This window comes from Mytilus edulis, chromosome 10 (genome assembly GCF_963676685.1).
Source record: "Mytilus edulis chromosome 10, xbMytEdul2.2, whole genome shotgun sequence".
In the NCBI taxonomy this organism is placed as follows: Eukaryota; Metazoa; Mollusca; class Bivalvia; order Mytilida; family Mytilidae; genus Mytilus; species Mytilus edulis.
In genome coordinates, this window is record NC_092353.1 from 13,484,162 (window position 1) to 13,503,976 (window position 19,815).

Below are 19,815 nucleotides of genomic sequence, written 5' to 3' on the forward strand. Positions count from 1 at the left end.
AACTCTGTAAAATGTCTACCTGTGCGAATTTCAAACGCGCAATTTTACACCAGTAATGAAAACCTTCTATCATTTATGGGTAGACTTTACATAGATAAATTCAGCCGTATTTGACGTGAAACTGTACGTATGTGTCCCGTCATACTTTGAACCACAACATTATTTTATTTATTATTTTTACTGTAAGTCTGTTTTTTGTTATATCTACTTTACGTGAGTCTGCATCTATGGTGAGTTTATTTGCCAACATTATTTATTCTCATTGACAGGCAATTTGTTTTCGGACGAATACGCATGTCCATGATTTTTTTTTTACAATATTGATAAAAATGTCTGATCGTTTTGTAAATGAAAAGCATATTTTATTTATGACCAAATCCGTTTATGAAAAAGATAGATTTTCATCCAAAGATATAAAATATATAATGTTTTATTCATACAAGATCAATTATTCTTTACATCTTCTATATATATCTGAAAGTATTATACAGCAATCAATAAATTATATCTTATACGTATTCTTTGTCAGATTTATACACATATACTGTTTCAAACATGGAATCTTTACTCCTGTAACAGTAAGAGCAAATGGAGTCATCTTACCCTATACCATGATCTTCGCCAATAGAATACTTGAAAGATACGAATTCTGTTTCGCTTACACACAAATGAATGCAGATAATAAGGGGACAATAATTATGATGTTACGATTGTGATTCCGATAAAAAGACCTCGGCTGTTTTCAGTTAGGGCATATCTGAGAGTATATTATATCTTTGTTGTTTGTGTATTTCATCTAAAAACGAAATATAGATATATGGTACGATTGCCAATGAAATTATTCACCAGAGACCAAATAACGAGGACAAAAAAGAACATACCTCCCACTAAAGGGCGACAATAACGAAACACATACCATATATTAAGTTAAAATGTATCAAAGAGACAAAAACGGACCAAAGGGCAGAAACAGCTCAAGGTCACTTATATTTATCATATTTGATTGAAAATGTAAGAAAAAATGAAATCAAAGAAGAAACTGCTTTGATTGAGAGAAAAAAAATCCATATTTTCTTAAAGCTAATCCTGTAGATTATCAAGGAAAATTGTTACCACGGACCCATGAGGGAATTTCAAGAGGAGCTTAAATGATCAGAATACAACTTAATGTGAACAAAAATATCATTTTTTTCTTTAGTAAAACCATAACTAATAAATAATGGTTAGGAAAATACCAAAGTAATATGACGTTATTGAAAGTACGTAATGATAAAACTTTGTTCTTTGTTATATACATGATACATGACATTGGTGTTAATACTCATTTTTCAAATTCTGACCCTTATTGAAAGATAATCATACATCAGATGGTCTGTATCGGTTAGGATTCCCAATATAGACATTAATAAATGAATATTTTAAAACCCTTAAATGATATAGACATAATATAGATGGATATGATACAGAGACAGACAGTTTTTATCGTGATGTTATATGCAGCAAAATTGTAGCCCTGTTTCTGATATTCAGTCGTTTCGTTTACAGATCGCCAATCCTTAGGGAAATCATGCTGAATTGATAATAGTTATGCTTCTGTCTATTCCAACTTAAGTGTAGAAAAGACAATTCCATTCCATAAACAAATCTGATGGAATCTGGTTATAATATATATTGCAAATTGATCCACGGAACGTGATTTCCAATTTGAAAATTGCTCAAGTGAATTGAACGGGAATAAGTTAGAAAGCAATGAGTAACAGGTTTAATTTAAGTCCTTAATGCCTTTGAAACAAGAAGATTGATTTAAATAGTTTTTTTATCAACCAAAAAAAAAGGGAGAATTTTTCCATTTTTTGGGCATTTCTGATTAAGCTTAATAACTGCATTAGACATGATGGTATATATTCTAGATAGGTATTTGCCATATCAATTTATTTCCTTAAAATCATCGTATATATATCCATGTTACCCATGACACTCTCGTTTCTGTTAATTAACATATTTTTTAGAATAAGGGTAATGAACCGTTATTGTGCTGATGACCTTAAGAGTTACTGACCCCAGTTGATACACATTGATATTGACCATGTCAAGTTATTTGTTGATGTTCATAAGAGTTACTGATCCCGGGTGATACACATGGCAATTAATAAAATTGAGAATATGAATTGGATAAATGTTAAAGAGACAAGAACCCAAACAAAGAGCAGAAAACAGCCAAAGTCCATCAATGTATTGACCATATTCAGTTATGAGTTGATGATCAAATAAGAGTTACTGACCCATTGATACATATGGTAATTGACTATGTCCAGTAATAAGGTGATGCTGCAAAGAGTTACTGCCCCCTGTTGATACGCATGGTAATTGACTATGTTCAGTACGTAGGCGATGCTCCAAAGAGAGACTGACCCCTTGTTGATACACATGGTAATTGATTATGTCCAGTAATTAGGTGATGCTCCAAAGAGTTACTTACCCCCTGTTGATACACATGGTAATTGACTATGTCCAGTAATTTGTTAATATTCATAAGAGTTACTGACCCTGTTGATACAGATGATAATTGACTAAGTCCAGTCGATGCTCATAAGAGTTACTGACCCCCGTTGATACATATGGTAATTGACTATGTCCAGTAATTAGTTGATGCTCATAAGAGTTATTGATCCCGTTGATACACGTGTTGAATGAGCAAGTCCAGTCGATGTTCATAAGAGTTACTGACCCCCTCCCCCGTTGATACATATGGTAATTGACTATGTCCAGTAATGATTGACATCCGATAAATCTTTGTGGACAATGATTGTGTCTCTTCTGACTTTATTTCTTTGATTATTTGTCTGATTAAAGAAGACATTGATAAACTTGTATTTGCATATCCGACAAATCTCGTTTGCGTTGTTTATGTAGAGATATATTACATGTATTATGATAAAATAAAATAGATTTCAGTTTCTGGTTTAGCGATAAACACTCCGAATACAATCGCAGTTATTACACGCACCATTTTGTACTAACGAATCTGTGTTTCTTTGCAACAAAAATTGATTTCTGTAAAGTAAACTAGTTACATGCTTTGGAGCAAATGATATACTCCCTCTTCTCTCACGTTAGAGATAAGACAATATTACACTGCATGTCGTAAGTTTTGTCTGTTTGAACATGTAAAATAGATTTGACTTATCTACAATTTACAAACTTTTTCTTTTCGTAATATCTCCAAAGATTTGTGTGCTACTTGAACCGTAGTTTTCGAATAGAATATTGTTGTACGACATTTCCGTTGTTCGTCAATTTATCTTCAGCCAATTGGTTCATCCGATACATGATTTATTCACGGAAAACATCTCACACTTTTTCAGAAATTTGATCTCTGTATCTGTATGGTTACGTCGTAGCTACCAATTCTGGCTTTAATACAACGGTGTGAAGGCATCGTCGATTTACTGACGTCTCGTGAGAGCAGATTTAAAGCTCTCAACGCTTGTTTCGCGCACAATAGTGTCCTCAATATGGTTCTAGTTAATAACTGTGGACACAAAGAATGAGTTTGAGTATTGCTGAGTTTTACTGGTGGGAATGTCAAAGCACCTAGTATTGTCCTCACTTGTTTTCCCCTATGTTTGTTCCCTGGTAATTTTCAAACTTTTTCGCTGTGATGGTTCGTCTTGGTCTGGCTGATTTTAAAAAGTCGTCTGGATCGATAGCAGGTACCAATTCCTCAACCACCTTGTACAAAAATATAAGTTTTTGGCTAGTGCGTCTGGCCTTTAGTTCTTGAAGTTCAAGTTTGGCGAGCATGTCTGCTACGCAGCCATCTTCTCTTGTTTTGTAGTCGCCTGTTATAAAGCGTGCTACTTGTCCTTGTATTCACTCTAGTTTGTTTGAATCTTCTATACTGTAGGGGTCCCATACTGTTGCTGCATATTCCATTGTTGATCTAACTAAGGAAATGTAAGCGGTTTTCTTACATTCCTGCGGGCAGTATCTGAAATTCCTTCTGAGGAAGCCATGGCTTGAACCTGCCTTTTTTGCAACGGTGTTCTGAACTTGTTGGAGTATCTGGCCGTTGAGTGTGTAGAATCTCTGGCTTTTGTTTTTGATGCTCAGGATGTAGCATTTTTTAGCGTTAAATCGCATACCCCATTTATTTTGCCAATTTTCTAGGTTTGCTAGGTCTTCTTGCAGCAGTTTGTGATCTTTTTCTGTTTTGATTGTTCTATACAGTAATACAGTAGGCAGTCATCGGCGAACAGCCGTACTGATGACTTGACAGTGTCCAGGAGGTCATTTATGTGACTTAGGAAGAGTAATGGTCCAAGTACTGTTCCACTTTTACTTCTTCCGACTGTTCCCCCTCTACTACAACTTTCATTTTCCTCTGCGTAAGAAACATATTTAGCCAGTTGTTAAGTGGTCCTCGGATTCCATATTCTCCCATTTTTGATAATAGCTTGTTATGTAGCACAGTGTCAAATGCTTTGGAAATCCATGATTGCAATGTCAGTTTGTAGTCCAGCGTCAAATGCTTTCATGAAGTCTTGTAAGGTGACTAGCAGTTGTGTTTCGCATGAATAGCCAGATCTAAATCCATGATTAAGTGATGTTAAGACTCTGTGTTTATCAAGGTGTTTTAGAATGTGCTTGCATATGATGTGTTCTAGTAGTTTTCAAGGTACTGATGTCAATGAGACTGGTCTATCGTTTTCTGCGGCGTGTTTGTCTCCCTTTTTGATTTTATTGCAATTATTATATATGTGATGGGATGCGTTTTATATGGTTTAATTTTTGTAAATTTTGATAAAAATTACGGACTTCTGGAAGTTTGTTACTTTATGTGAAGTTTGACTAGTATTCAAAGATAATAGTGTAGACTAATGTCCAAAGTAGAATTCGTGTTTCCATCAATACATGACAAAGACATTTCAGGCAAAACAATTGTACGAGTTGTGATTCACTGTTCATTTCCGTTTCCATGTGAGGTCTAATGAAAACGCTTGGAAATGGTGTTTAATTTCATGACTAAACATTACTAAACACTATTGATAAACGTAAATGCAAAGGAAGGGTACTTTATATGCAGTTCATTAACTTTACCTACATGTTTTTCTCTAACAATGATAATCTCTTAAATTAGTTCTGAAAATATTGCCTCAGTTGGAATACAATATGATGGTTTAACAAATCGGTACATTCAAAAGAATTTAAGAATATTTTACAATTCTCGGATTCTACAAATCATCTGAATATAGTGAAGGAGGGAAATGTTCTCGTCCAAACAATTTCAAGGATCATATTGATGAACTAACAATGTAAAAGAAAATTCGTGTTTTTTTTTTACATTTGAAAGATAAGAACAATGATGCATTGAACAAACAGTTAAGCAACATATCAAAACTTCCAAAGCAGTAACACATAACATTTGATATTGTTTGGTTGTGTTATTATTGTGCAGTATGGTTTCTGTTTGTAACGATCATCTATGTAAGGTTATGTTTAGAAGTATATTGTCTTTTGTGATATTAGAAATGAACAATATTTGTTTCCTAAACTTTTTTCTCAGTATGATAATGCAATACCTGACACATTGGTAATGTTTGCAGTTTTTATCTGTTTGTGACTGTATGTGTTTGGTCATTTCATAGTGTTTACTGTACTCCAATATTTTGCAAATTTTGTTAAACAAGATATATTTTGTTTTATCATGAATATAACTATCAAATAAAGGCAACCGTAGTATACCGCTGTTCAAATACAGGTTTATTTGTTAGATTTTAAGGGACACACCATCTATTCGTGTCAATTTCCGTTGTAAGCTTAATTGCTTTACAGCCTTTGTGGTATTTATTTTACTCCAGGCGTATATCAGTCGTTTTAGAATACAGCAGAGATCCAATTATACAAACAATTGTCATAAACACCTGCTTACACAAAATTGCATATAGCACAAACGCGATATGCCGGAACAGAAATATTCGACATGTTTCCACTATACGTAACATTTCGACTGTACTTATACCCTACTACTATACTTACACAGTTCGACCATACGTGCACACCTCGGCTATATCAATACACCAATACTGTACTTAAACACTTGGGCTATACGTATATATTTCGTCTATACTTATACACATCGACGATGCGCATACACGTCGACCAACCGCATACACACTCTGAAAGCTATATAAATTGAACAGAAGCGGAAATTATTTTAAGAATTATATATAGGATCCAAATAATTTCAGCTTTCATTTATACAAAGTTTGCAAAAACATAGTTCATAGTTCAAATATTACATCAGAAAGAAAAAGTTCTAACTACTTTGTATAAAAAGGTACTATTGTCTGATATGTTAACGAGCCGGATACCTTATCGAGTGGTTCATCACCATCGTCACAACGTTTCGGAAGGAGTTCGATCAGTTATTTTCACATTTGTTTTCCTACCTTTGTTCATCCGTTTATTGCAAAAAAAATAGTTTCTGTAATTTTCTTGTGTTTCTAATATTTGTTATTTTTATTTCACAACAAATTATCTTCGTTTATTCATCTGGCTATAGATCAGGTATCATATGTTAGCTATAGCCTGTAAACTTATAATACAATAAGCCATTAAGAAGGATTAACAAACGGGGACACTTTATTACTTTTCTCCTTCTCATCGAATATCCATTTATCAGTTTGTTCGATACAAATGTGTTTGCAGTGATGTTTCAGATTTCAATAAAATAAATTGGCCAACAGTTTAATAGAAGCTGTAATAGATATATTACATTGATTGATTTTGGAATTATTTTACCCTTTTCGGAAATTGGAAAAAAATACATTAAATATTCAGGTTTTATGATATTTTTATCTGTAAAACTAAAACAGTTTTGAAAATTGGTTCTTCAAATATTTGTTTTGTCTTAATAGATCAATTAATATGAATTATAGCTATACTCTGTTGTTTTGAAATATTCCGTATGTTTTGTTTTGAAATCGATTTCATTATCTACAATTTGAAACATGACTTCATTAACCTGATTTCTTTGTTTTATAAAACGTGTTAACAATTTCAATTGCTTAGTTTGATTTTCTTTGAATGATATTTATTTACAGCTGAAATATCTATTATCGACTTTGAAAAGCCAGGATAATAAGGTGAACTACTATCTCTCTAATTATGGAAGCTTTCGAACATGGTCTTTTCGGCGTAGAGATCACACGTGGTCAACATTTTTGGGATTCATCCTGCATTGTTTGTTAGGTTTTATTAGTGTATGACCAAATTAAGTAACGATCATTCTACATTTCATTTAAACTATTTAAACAGCAGTATTTGTCCTTTTCTAGGTTTGAATATTTCAGTTGCACACAGAAACCTCTACATAAATATGTCCGATAAATGAGATTGTTCGTTCCTTATTGTAATTTTCCTTTTCTTGGTGATGTTTCTCTGGTTTTTTTTCATGTGCTTCCTGTCGATCGAAGATCTGATGAGTCAAGTCCTTAACAAATTTTGTTTGTTCTTTTTTTGTGCTGTAATGTCTTAGAATAGGTTGTTACGATGGAGGGTGTACATGTTTAACCAAGCCATATTCATTATCTAACTGTTCCTGTCAGGAGCCTGTAATTCAATGTTTGTCTTTGGTTGCTTTCTATCTATCATGTTTGTTTTATTTCTAAATTTCTTCATTGACATATAGTAGCATCTACCCACATCTATTGGTCTATGGCTTTTTCATTGGCAATCATATCCCATCCCCTTATTTTTATATTGATTGTCTTATTTCTCACAGAACTGATTGTCTCCATAAAGTATTTGAAATCAGACACTAATAACTTACTAAACAGCATTACTTAATGTTTGATAGTCGTGCTTTATTGGCTTTTTTAGAGATTTTTTTTTCTATTTCTACGATCGTTTAAACTTGTATAATAAATCATTATTTCTAGAAAGTTGGAAAAAACAATCATTTTGTTCTTCGATGTAGACCTATTATAGTGAAAGTTTAATGTCAGTCTGTTTAAATTCATTATGAAGTCACTTTGAATTTAAATTCAATTTGGTGGAATCAATCATTGTTGATACAAATGTTCAAGTCAAACATAAAACCAGTTGATTGAATGTGTATATATTCATAGTTTTATCGTCTTGGTAATTATTAATTTGTCAACCTAACCTGACGAGAAAATTAATTTCTGATTTAGTAAGAGCCTGGCTGCAGAGTATGGTCTCACCATCTTCTGTATGATTATTTAAACACCTAATGCAAGCATGCTGTATCGCAACTGTAACCAGATGACTTTTTTTTTTTATCGTAAATTCTAATTCTAAAATGTACTTCCTTTGAAAACGTGTATGACGCTGTAAACTACGACAACACGATGAAATATTATGACGATTCTTTTCATCTTCGCTTGATATAAGTCGTTGACAGACAAAAACTAAATATATGATATAAAAAGAAAGCAAACAGACCCCTTATTATTAAACATATCGTTAGCTGTTCGATCAACACAGGAATACTCTTCAGACCATACCACTTAGAATATCCATTGTTTTGTTGGTATATGCCTTATCATACAGTTTATATAGAGATTATTGTCATATGCTTATTTTTCCTAAAATCTTTCTTAAATTCAAAAACTGAATTGTTTATTGTCATATTATTCTGTATGTCTTGAATCATTTTTGATATACGAAAAAAAACCAACAAAAAGCACCTTGTTAAACAATTTTAAGTTTAGTATAGGTAATTTAGTTTTATATCTGTTTTCATCCTGGTTGGTTTAAACAATTAGACTCGACGCAAAATAAATGAAAAAGACAGGACCTGTCATAAGGTCACATAAGGTAACAGCAAGTATATTTTCAATGATGTTAAGAAGTCAATAAATATCCAACAATGCAAAACAATATTCATGACATGTCAATGGAAGACCTTTGTTTTTATTCTGTAACTTTTTCAATAATCAATGTTTCCATGATGGAAGCAGTTTAATTGATAAGTTCGTAATTATTGATTGACACATATTTTGAATGGTACGCATTGCTCAATAAGCAGCAACTTGTTTTCTAATACCAAGCTGTAATTTATCAGATGATGGAAGGATAACACTAAAACTCTCTGATTTCGCTCGTTACAAGACAAGAAAAGACAAAACAATTTATTACAACTTAGGCACTCATAAGGACAGACATAAGGATATATTTTCAATTCTTTATCAACCACATGTTTTACAATATATAGGTATGGTAATACGAATCATATACATAATTATACATTTGCAAGTATGCTAAAGGGATAATCTTAAGGTTATCGCTACTAATTTCTAAAGTTATCTCTCTAATGGTACGAGGTTATCTCGCCGATGTTCATATGTTATCTCTTTTGTATTATAAGGGTATCTAGCTCGATGCTTTAAAGATATTTTTTACACAGGGATTCGTTTTCTTAGCACAATCGATATTCGTTAAATGCCCTAACCAAACTCGCCTTCGACGCTTCTCATGCAAAAAACAAAGACGACATGCAAGTTAAACATGTTATATTTCATTTTGAAACATTATTAATCCAGCATATCTCAAAATTTCTGACATTTTGAATTAAACTTTGTGACTATATTTTTGTACAAACTCAATATTCAACACAACTTTCCAAATTTTAAGGCATTTTTTAAGAACGCTGTTATTTTTCTCTCTATATCTAATTTTCAGTCGAAAACATTATCATTCATTTTAGTAAGTACATTGTCTTTTTTGATATAACTGGAATACCTAGTTTTCCTTAAACTTTCCCATTTAATTTTTAGTCGCTATACCACAATACGTTACTTATTGTTTGAGCTGTAGCTTTACATTTTTCCCTTCAGAGTATGATTGTTCAGATGATATGAAACAAAAAGACTTCTATCATTAAATCGATCGTACAGCTACTTACTTAACAAGAGATCAATTTGTCCGGTTGTTTTAATTATTCAGAACGCTTGGTCAAATATTGCTAAGAGCTTTTGCCACTTTAGAAAGTGTTAAGTAGGTGATAGAATATTGGAAGAGAAATGTTACTGGTTTATTTAACGAGGCTGATGTTCAGTAATGTTTAAAAATCATTTAACATGTTTATCACAGTGTCTGTATAATCATTGGCTAATTTTAAAGGTCTTTTATTTCCTAATTTACAATTGATAATAGAGTTATGCTTTTGAGATATTAGAAAGTCATCTCCAATAAAGGAATGTTTCTCCTTTAAGTTCAGCTCTGATTCTATGTCGGTATTGATTACACGTTTCCAGTCCTTTTTGGGTATATCTGCAATTAAAGTTTATATTTATTTTTGTAGATTATAAAATTTTAGCCTTTAGCGTCACCGAAGAGAAAAATATTGTCGAAAAAAACATTGTGTGTAGAATAACAACTGACACCGTTAATATTATGCACAATCAAAATCATGAATAAAAACTTGATGACGTTTGATTATTGACCTTCCTAGCAGTTTTGTTGTTTCCAAGGTTGTTCTGTCCTAACCTCCAACATTCAGTTGCATTTTGTAAAGTCAGAATGCCTTATGAATCCCTGGTGATTATTCACTATAGTAAATCCTAGAGGAAGTAATCTAAATTTTTATCACACTTTCACAGAGAAGATTGTATTAAACCGTTTATATAAACCCAGTCAGTAATTAAGTGATGTGACACAATCGGAATAAAAAGAAACACCAAATAATCAATTCCGTCATTAGGAAGAACTCCACTAAGCTCAACAATTTAATCAGAGGCTATATACCACTAAAGAAGCTAAGACAGTGTCATATCATGTTTGCTACAACTGTTGCCATTTGGGAGAACAGAAAGGTTTAAAATAATCTTTGTTAGGATGGTGGCAAATTGTTTGTTATTGCATGTTGGTGGTGTGTGACATTTCCTCCTTTTAAACGTATTGTGTGCTAAATATTGATCTCATTAAATATATTGTACTTGATTGGTGAAGAAACTTCACGAAAATCATTTACTTTAAATTCACAACTCAAGTTTGTACTCCATTCTAACATTTTTTTAAATAATGAAACAGAAATGCATTTTTTTTCTCTCGATACTAGATTTGTTTGTGGGATTAAAGAATATAACCTCTTTTTAAATTTCAGAGGTAAAATGATGGATATTATTATGTCAACTCCTACTCCCACTTAACACTATGTTGAAAGATACAATATAAATTATCGAAAAAGTATCAGATGCAGTGTCGTATGCTGATAGTATAATGAAATTTAGAACGCAGAATAAGAATGAGACTCATTTAACGTTTTTTGTTAGTCATAACGCATAAATTAGTATATATTTCACATTTCTGCAATATATTTGTTCATATATTTATAGTTTCTATTTTTCCAAAATTTCTATTCACGTTATGTTAAAACATCATTCATGCTTGGAGAACAATCACCTGAAAAAAATGTATGTTTCCTTACCTTTTAACAATATTTAAATATAAGCAATGATCGCTCATTAGATAATATCTTATTAAGGCTGCAAGTATACAGGGTCAATTTATAACTTGACCACCAGTTTTTCACCAATACAACAAATTTGAAAAGCATTGGTTCACAAGCTGTTGCTTATACCCGCCTGCCGTTTATTCCAAATCAATAACAAGATTTTTGGACGGAAAACGAAGTGAAAATTCAATTTCGGCGTGGTGATTCTAGAAAGTGGTGCAATTATAAAAATAGTATGATTATTTTTTGAGTTAGTTTCACTAAGTCACGGAAACAATTAACGAAAGTTGTTCAAATCTAGTGGGACGTAACTTGAAAAAATAGTAACAAAGTACTCTTATGTTTGTGACATAGAAATATCAATAATTGCGAAATAATGCGGTTAAAGACAATTATGAATTTATGGAAAATGAACATTTTTTTTTAACGAGAAATGTTTCCTGTTTCAAGATTTTATAATTGACGTATGTATGCTACTTCTCCAAATTATGCGTCTTTTGGTCCTTTGATATATTTTCTTGTGTTATTGAGTCGTTAGGTTGTAATTCCATTGACGTAGATCCTATGCCACCTTTAATCCTTCATTGAAATTATACGTTGGTCTCATAATTTTTTAGAACTATTCGCCAATAATATGCCAGTTTTCAGCTCCAGCTTGTTATTTAAGCATATAATCCTATGTAGTATTTACTGTTCATTTGCAACAATATGCCACTCATTATTTTTCTATACAGCCTTCTAATCTGTTCCTTTATTATATTAGAAATGTATTTGAAAGAAGAGGGACTGACCATCTTATAATTTTTGAAATGATTTCTTTTCCCCCTATATAAAAAATATTTATTATATTCCCGTGATGAAGCTGAAATAAAAACACGAATTCTTTTAGGTCGAAAAAATGTTTATTTCATATTCTTAATGATCTATTGTTAACATCCCATTCCTTATGATAAAAATACTACCATTGGACATCAGAATGTTGGAAAAACTAGAGCTATGACAATGAAGAGGATAATAACACAGTGGGATATAAGTAAAACGATAGTGAGTTACTTGATACGTCAATTTTGAAATACAATAGTATTCGTATTCTAATTTTTAATGTCATAGTATTTATATTCGTATTTTTGTTACTAAAGAAATAAGTAGTTTTATTACCAATTTGTATTTTTTACATATCCTGTTTTCCCCTCGTATGTCTAATAGTAATGGTATCATTCATGTTAAATCAATTTGTTAAGAAATATTGCAGTTAAAAACAGTTTTGGTTTTGTTTCGATTGTCGTAGTATCAATATGTTGGCCTTCTTAAACTCGCGTCCAATCCCATTTTTATTCGAGTTTGCTACCAGATGTGAGTGGAATGTGATTTGCTTATTTTTGTAGAGAACAATAAGAAAATTTAAATAAACCGTAGAATAAATCGAAATATTGCCACACAGATCATGCCCTTTGCTTAGTATTATATATGATAGTACTTTTTAATTTTGATTTTATTATGAATTATTGCGTTATCTTATTTGACTTCACGTCAGTTATCTTCTATTTCTTTTGTCAACTCAACCTTAATCGTATTTGACTTTATGCTACCACAACATAAAAAAATAATACATGTTGAAATTGAAATATTTGACAGGTTTCGATACTTTAATTCACAAAAACTTCTAATGCGATGAACTATGACAAGTTTTCGGTTTCTCTAAGTTCTTACGTTAGATAAGCTTCACCATAAAGGGATTGTTCCAAGTACTTGAAACGACAGTGGTCGTCTGATTTTGCTAACTAAACTCTGAGGGATTGGTTAGTCTAATTAGATGACTATATTCTTTCATTCTTCTGTACTTTTATGTAACTAGTTTCCTCAATAGAACAAACGTAATTCTGTGATCCTATTATGTTATTTCCTTGAAATTTTGCTTCGGGTGAAATCAAAACGAATCATGTGTTTAAAACAAAATGAAACAAATGATATTTAGTTGGTCAGGTCAAACACCAATCTTTTTTTTTCAGAATGTTGCATGAAAGTTAGAGGGCTAAAAAAAAATGAAAACTATAGTGTAAAAAGAAAACCTTTGAAAGATATATCAATGCCCCTTTACCTTTTTATAAAAGTCTGAAACGTGTCCCCATGTACTGTTGTGTTCGAATAAAGCCTACATACAGAATTCTTGTCTTTAACGTTGATATGGATATCGCATTTAATAGAGGCCTTTGCAGTTAAGGTACATTTTATACCATCATTGTATATTATAAAATGACCGATATGACATAAATCCAATATATCCTGAATAGACGATATAGCAGCTAACTGTAAAGACTGATTATTGCATGGTACTTTGATAATTAAAATTTTTTAACTGTGAAAGTTAAGACATTCCTATTGACCTAATTATGTGTTTTTGTCAGAAATATCATATATTTACTTGCAGTTGTTTAGTTTGCTCTGAAGAAGCAGCAATTGATCTTCGATTTATTTTAAATGTAACATATATCCCTGGGCATCTGTGAAAGGAAAATTCCATAATGGTCTACAAATTAAAACTCTTTTTCAATGTCAGTTCTAGTCAGGATATGAAACAGACCTATATGTTACATATGGTCACAAAACTTTGACTATTTTAAATGAGTGAACTTAATAAAACAAAAAACGTATTTTTTTTTTAACAAATTAAATCATAAACAAATTCACTGGAAACCTTTATTTTTATATGTCTTTGAAATAACTTAGTTTACTTTAATCCTTCTCTTTTGTAGTTATAAATTGTTAAATTATGAATTTAACTCCCTCATGCAAAGCTGACCAACTATTTGACTTTGAGCGTTCCTGATGAAAGTAAATCAAGAAAACCGCTCGGGAAGCATGCAATTATTAACATGTTAACAAAATAACGTGCGATAATCATCCTAAAGAAATACACTTATCTCTTTTTCATTGTTCCTTTTCATTAACAATTTACATAATTTCAAAGTTGTTTTGGTTGAACCAAAGGTCATCCTGCGAATCATCAATAAGTGACGCTGAGTGGTGTGTTTATACACAAATTCATACATGTTTTGTCGTGTGTATGATTTTTTCCTTCTGTATAATTTTACTTGACCATTTAATTTAACTTGACAGACGTAAACACTTCAAATCATTTAAATAAAATTCGCTAATAAATAGTTTGTCCTCCGTCTTTAATCATTATTGTCTGAGCATACTATGTTGATCAATATTTAATGCCAATTTTATACTATGTTGGTAAATGGACAAAAAGGGTGTGATTATCAGGCATAAGTGTGAAAAAGAGTATATTTGCTTTGCCAGTACCCATTTACCATCTCTCATAACCAGCAAATCAATATTAGATGTTGTAACTTGTTGCGTATTGTATTAACACATCTATCTTATTTGATTTTAGACAAGATGTAACGGTTGAATCATGCATGTTCATTTTGAGCAGAATAACACAACACGGTCTGAGTGTACAATACACTCTCTATCATGGATGGGAAAGGTTCCAGATACCCTACCAGAAGACGAAGGGGGATGGAAATTAAACAGGAACCAGTATTACATGGAAGGATGGTTGGCAGGAGGCAATGGTAAAGGAGTGGTCGGTGTTACTTTCACAACAAGCCATTGTAGGAAGTACGACCCTCCACAAAGGTCAAATTTTAACCTACGAGGACATAGAAGTGAGGTAAGTTTCCAATGATTTATCAAATACAAAAATAGAAAAGAATACCACGATAAGGACATTCATCATCATGTAGTTTTTTCAATTTTCATAATATTCAATATTTAAATTAAAAATATATTCTAAAAATATGATTTTGACGAATCTAATAAAAAAGACAGGTTGTGATTTTATTTAAAATCAGGTTTTACTTGTTCACATGAAATAATGAACTAACTTTATATCATGCTTTTGAAAACTATTAAATTATATGAAATTTGTTTTACATCCCCAGTGGCCATTATATTATTACATATTTAACTATCCTATCTATTGATTCACATATCTTTCTAGCTAAGAAAGAGAAAACCAATCATTTTTGAGCAATAACAGTACGTGTTTAACTCACGAAATAGGAAATTTTAATGAGCAATATGATGAAAACCAGATAAAAACACTACCCTAAACAGAATTACAAACTCATAAAGAAGCATTTTGTTAATGCAACAGTCATTTATATCGTCTAATGTACGATATTTGACTTAATTTAATTGGAAATTCCGAAATGGTATCCACGTGGAAATGTTTTTAATGACAAACTTCTATAAATGTGAAATAACTTTGAACAAATCAGATGTTTCTTTGAACAAATCAGATATTTCTTAACCTTTTTTATATGAAAATATCACATTATGTTATTGATTGAAAAGCTCATGAGATAAATGAACAAAAGTTTGGTTAGAGTTAAATCAATACTTAGAGCTATATAAAAAAAGTTATTAACAGATAGCTCTGCGAACATCTTTGTTATTGGAAAAAAATTTCGCTTAAGGTTAAAAGTCTGTTTTAATCTACAATTGCTTCTAAATTGAAAATCTGTTGACTTATTTCTACCTTTTAAATTTAAAGAAATGATCAAGTTAATAAAGCATACGTAGTAAAAAAAAAACAGTTTGCATGTAGTGTAAGCGCTAAGGAACAAATTCATTAATGAGAAATGAGAAAAGAATGATTGATAGAAATAAAACATCTATAAGATATGTCAATCTCTTAATCGCCGATCTAAAGTATTTGTCGATAGAATTTAAGAGACTAGAAAACGTAAGCCTTTACACATAATCTATAATAGACGAAAACCATCATGATTAAGTAAAGACAACAACCACAAGGTTACTGACTTAGGGACAATCATATGATCATGATTAAGTAAAGACAACAATCACGAGGTTACTGACTTGGGGACAATCATATGATCATGATTAAGTAAAGACAACAACCACGAGGTTACTGACTTAGGGACAATCATATGATAATGATTAAGTAAAGACAACAACCACGAGGCTTCTGACTTAGGGACAATCATATGATCATACTTAAGTAAAGACAACAACCACGAGGTTACTGACTTGGGGACAATCATATGCCATGGTGTGGGTTTTATTATTAGTTTTTTTTTGCAGTACTTGATCCTTCCTCTCTTCATATCGACCAGCCAAAGAAACTGGTATAACTCAATACGTTTATTCAAGGCAATGACCTATCTTTTACATGTACCGGTATAAAAGGCAATAAAACCGAAAGGTTTAACTAACAATCATTTAGAATATGTAAAATAATTTTTTTCAAAAATTCTGCTGAAGAAATATGCAATTAAAGAATCATGAGATGATGATTTCTAGATTAATTTGTCTACTCATTTGAATACATGATGGTTATGGTATTTCTTAAAATTACCACTATAAATTTATATTAGTTTTCCACGTCAAATTGTATCAATAAAAAGTAAAGAATTTGAAATATGAAAAATATCTCTTATTCATAAATGATAAAAGAGGGACGAAAGATACCAAAGGGACAGTCAAACTCACAAATCTAAAACAAACTGACAACGCCATGGCTAAAAATGAAAAAGACAAACAGAAAAACTATAGTACACATGACACAACATAGAAAACTAAAGAATAAACAACACGAACCCCACCAAAAGCTAGGGGTGATCTCATGTGCTCCGGAAGGGTAAGCAGATCTTGCTCCACATGTGGCACCCGTCGTGTTGCTTATGTGATTACAAATCCGGTAAATAGTCTAATTTGGAAAGTCTCATTCATGAAAGGGAAGGGGATTGTAGTTACGACGTAAGGAACATATCCGATATCATTTTTGAAACGGTTATTCCATAACGGTCAACCAACTCGTGATGGCGTCCGTAAAATTTACAAAGGGATGATTTCAACTTCACCATTTGGAACTCTTGGTTTAATAGCTTCCTTGTGAGCAGTAACTCTCTATCAAGAAAATCATGATAGGAAATGCAAGCACGGGAATATCGTATCAATTGGGAGATATATACCCCGTATGCAGGTGCTGCTGGAATGTTGCTACTTAGAAATGGAAAGTTCACAATTGGAAAGCTGAAATCATCTCTTTTGTCGTAAAGTTTTGTTTTCAACCGACCCTCATTGTCAATTTCTAGATGTAAGTCAAGATATGAAGCCGACTTAACTGTATCTGTAGTATCCTTTATCTCCAATTCGATGGGATAGATGCGTTCCACATAGTCACCAAATGATAAACATTGTGTGCTTTGATCTTAACCCCATGTTTTTTTGGGGCAATGAGGCAAAACTCGCCCTAAAATTCCGTTATAAAATAAAGTAAATAAAATTTATTAAATTCCGTAACTGATGAGAGAACATGTAAGAATGTCTAATAAAACCAAAATAAGAATTCTTACAAAAGTTAAATAATAAAAAACCAATCCAAAGGAAAATTCAAAACGGAAAACCTCTTCTCAAATGGCAAAGTCAATAGCTCAAAATATTATACGAATTGAAAGCAGCTGTCATTCCTGACGCGGTACAGGTATTTCCTTATGTAGAAAACGGTGAGTTGTGACGTCATAATTATTTCTTATGATGCAAATTAAAATTCTTAATAATTTTTAGCTAAATAGGTTTTGTACAAACAATATTTATAACATGCATGGACTTCCACCTCTTTTTAGCATGTGTATCCTACTAATAGACATATCTCCAAGCAAATCTAATATGAAACAAAATTTGGTCAATGATCAAATATTTAATTTTGTGCTCCGGAAAACAAATAGTTCTGTAGCCCTTCATCAATTTTTTTTTTATTCCTATTTGTAGTTGTAGCATAAGTGAGAGAGAAGACGTTTGGAAAATTAGCATAATGTTTCATTCAATGTGTCTCAAAATATATATATATATATATATATATAAACAATATTCTCTAATAAGTGATTCCCATTACAAATGGTATTCGTGTATTCGCAAATGTCAAAAGCATGGGTCCCTGTGTTTATTCGGAGGCTTATTACACATCAGGTCTTATATAATATTTAAAATATGTTAAAAATTAAAACAAATACTAGTAATAAAAAAATAAGGCCAATGTGTGTCCGAAAAAAACCCACAGAAATGAAAAATGCATTTGATCATGAAATACGGCTAAACTTATTGGAATACAAGACTTTTAGATTTGACTTCAAGAATCTATATAAAGTGCATACGTCTAGCTTGTCTTAAAATATGCATATTTCAGGTCATAAATACAAATGCAAATTTTAGACTTAGCGTAATAACTGATGACAACAATTCTTTAATAAATAATTTTTAGAGAAAAACGCTTTTCTTTTTTGAGAGATTATAGCTTTACAATTAAAATCATTGCGATTCAAGGAGTTCTCTCCCTTTAAAGATTCTGCAAGAAAAAATATTTTTTAAGACCTGTTTCTTTGTTGACTGCGCCAACTTTTCCATCACTTTCGTCGTTTTTTCTTTCCTTTATAAACCTCTCTAATCAGTTGATTTGTTGTTAGAAATCCACCAGACCCATAATGAATTGGTAAGTAATTTTCCCTCCCTTTTGTCAATGTATGGAGATTTACTGTTAGATGTGATATACAGTTCAATTCCAGTCAGATAACTCATTTTGTCGACTTAATGACCCCCATGATGATATACCGTTATTTATATCCAGAAGATCCCATCAAGATATGTTGACCATCAAACTATGGCGACATTATCAGAACAGCTCTCATTTATTTGTAGTAGAATAGACGAAAACTCTATTACTGGCAAATCCTTGTTTGAATATATATTTGTTTTATTATCCTTTATTCTTAACAAAGCAGCCACAAGGAACAAATATGTATTGATCCAATTTACAAGAATGATGTATTGTCATCTTCTTTGTCATTTATCAGACAAAGCATGAGCGCATTGCCATGTCGTCTTTGGGGACTCTTTGTCTCTCGTCTTATTTATTACCTAATTGCTCCCAGTTATGCTCTTTCAAACACTATACTTATTATCGAATATCTTTATGCATCTGGGATATTTCTCCATATATTTTTAACCTATCCTTCCGCAGTTCAGTCCTGTTCTGGAACACAATCTAGACTAAAAAATGTTTTATTAAATATTCTAAGGTTTAAATTCATATTATATCAGTCAGAGAAAATATTAATTGAGGGTGTATGAATTCAGTATGAAAAAATAAAAATGAGCAAAATCAAGTTGATATGTTTTTTTTTTCATAATTTGCTTTCTCGAAGACAAGAAGGACTAGATAGATTTAAAATAAAATAGGATATAACAAAAAAAACTACTGGAACTTATTACATAAATTACAGGAAATCATTTGTAGAATT

General features: G+C 31.6%; 2 protein-coding genes across 2 annotated transcripts in view; one reads left to right on the forward strand and one right to left on the reverse strand.

The window, feature by feature from the left end:
• Nucleotides 1-19,815, reverse strand: part of LOC139493479 (importin subunit alpha-1-like) — a 343,903-nt gene that overhangs the window by 132,257 nt on the left and 191,831 nt on the right. The gene's annotated exons all lie outside the window — the stretch shown is intronic.
• LOC139493445 (tubby-related protein 4-like) overlaps nt 1-19,815 on the forward strand; it is a 69,032-nt gene that overhangs the window by 8,801 nt on the left and 40,416 nt on the right. The window contains exon 2 of the mRNA XM_071281848.1: nt 14,883-15,164. Within this exon, the coding sequence (XP_071137949.1) occupies nt 14,904-15,164 (261 nt within the window). The 5' untranslated portion in view covers nt 14,883-14,903. The remainder of the gene's footprint in view (nt 1-14,882; nt 15,165-19,815) is intronic.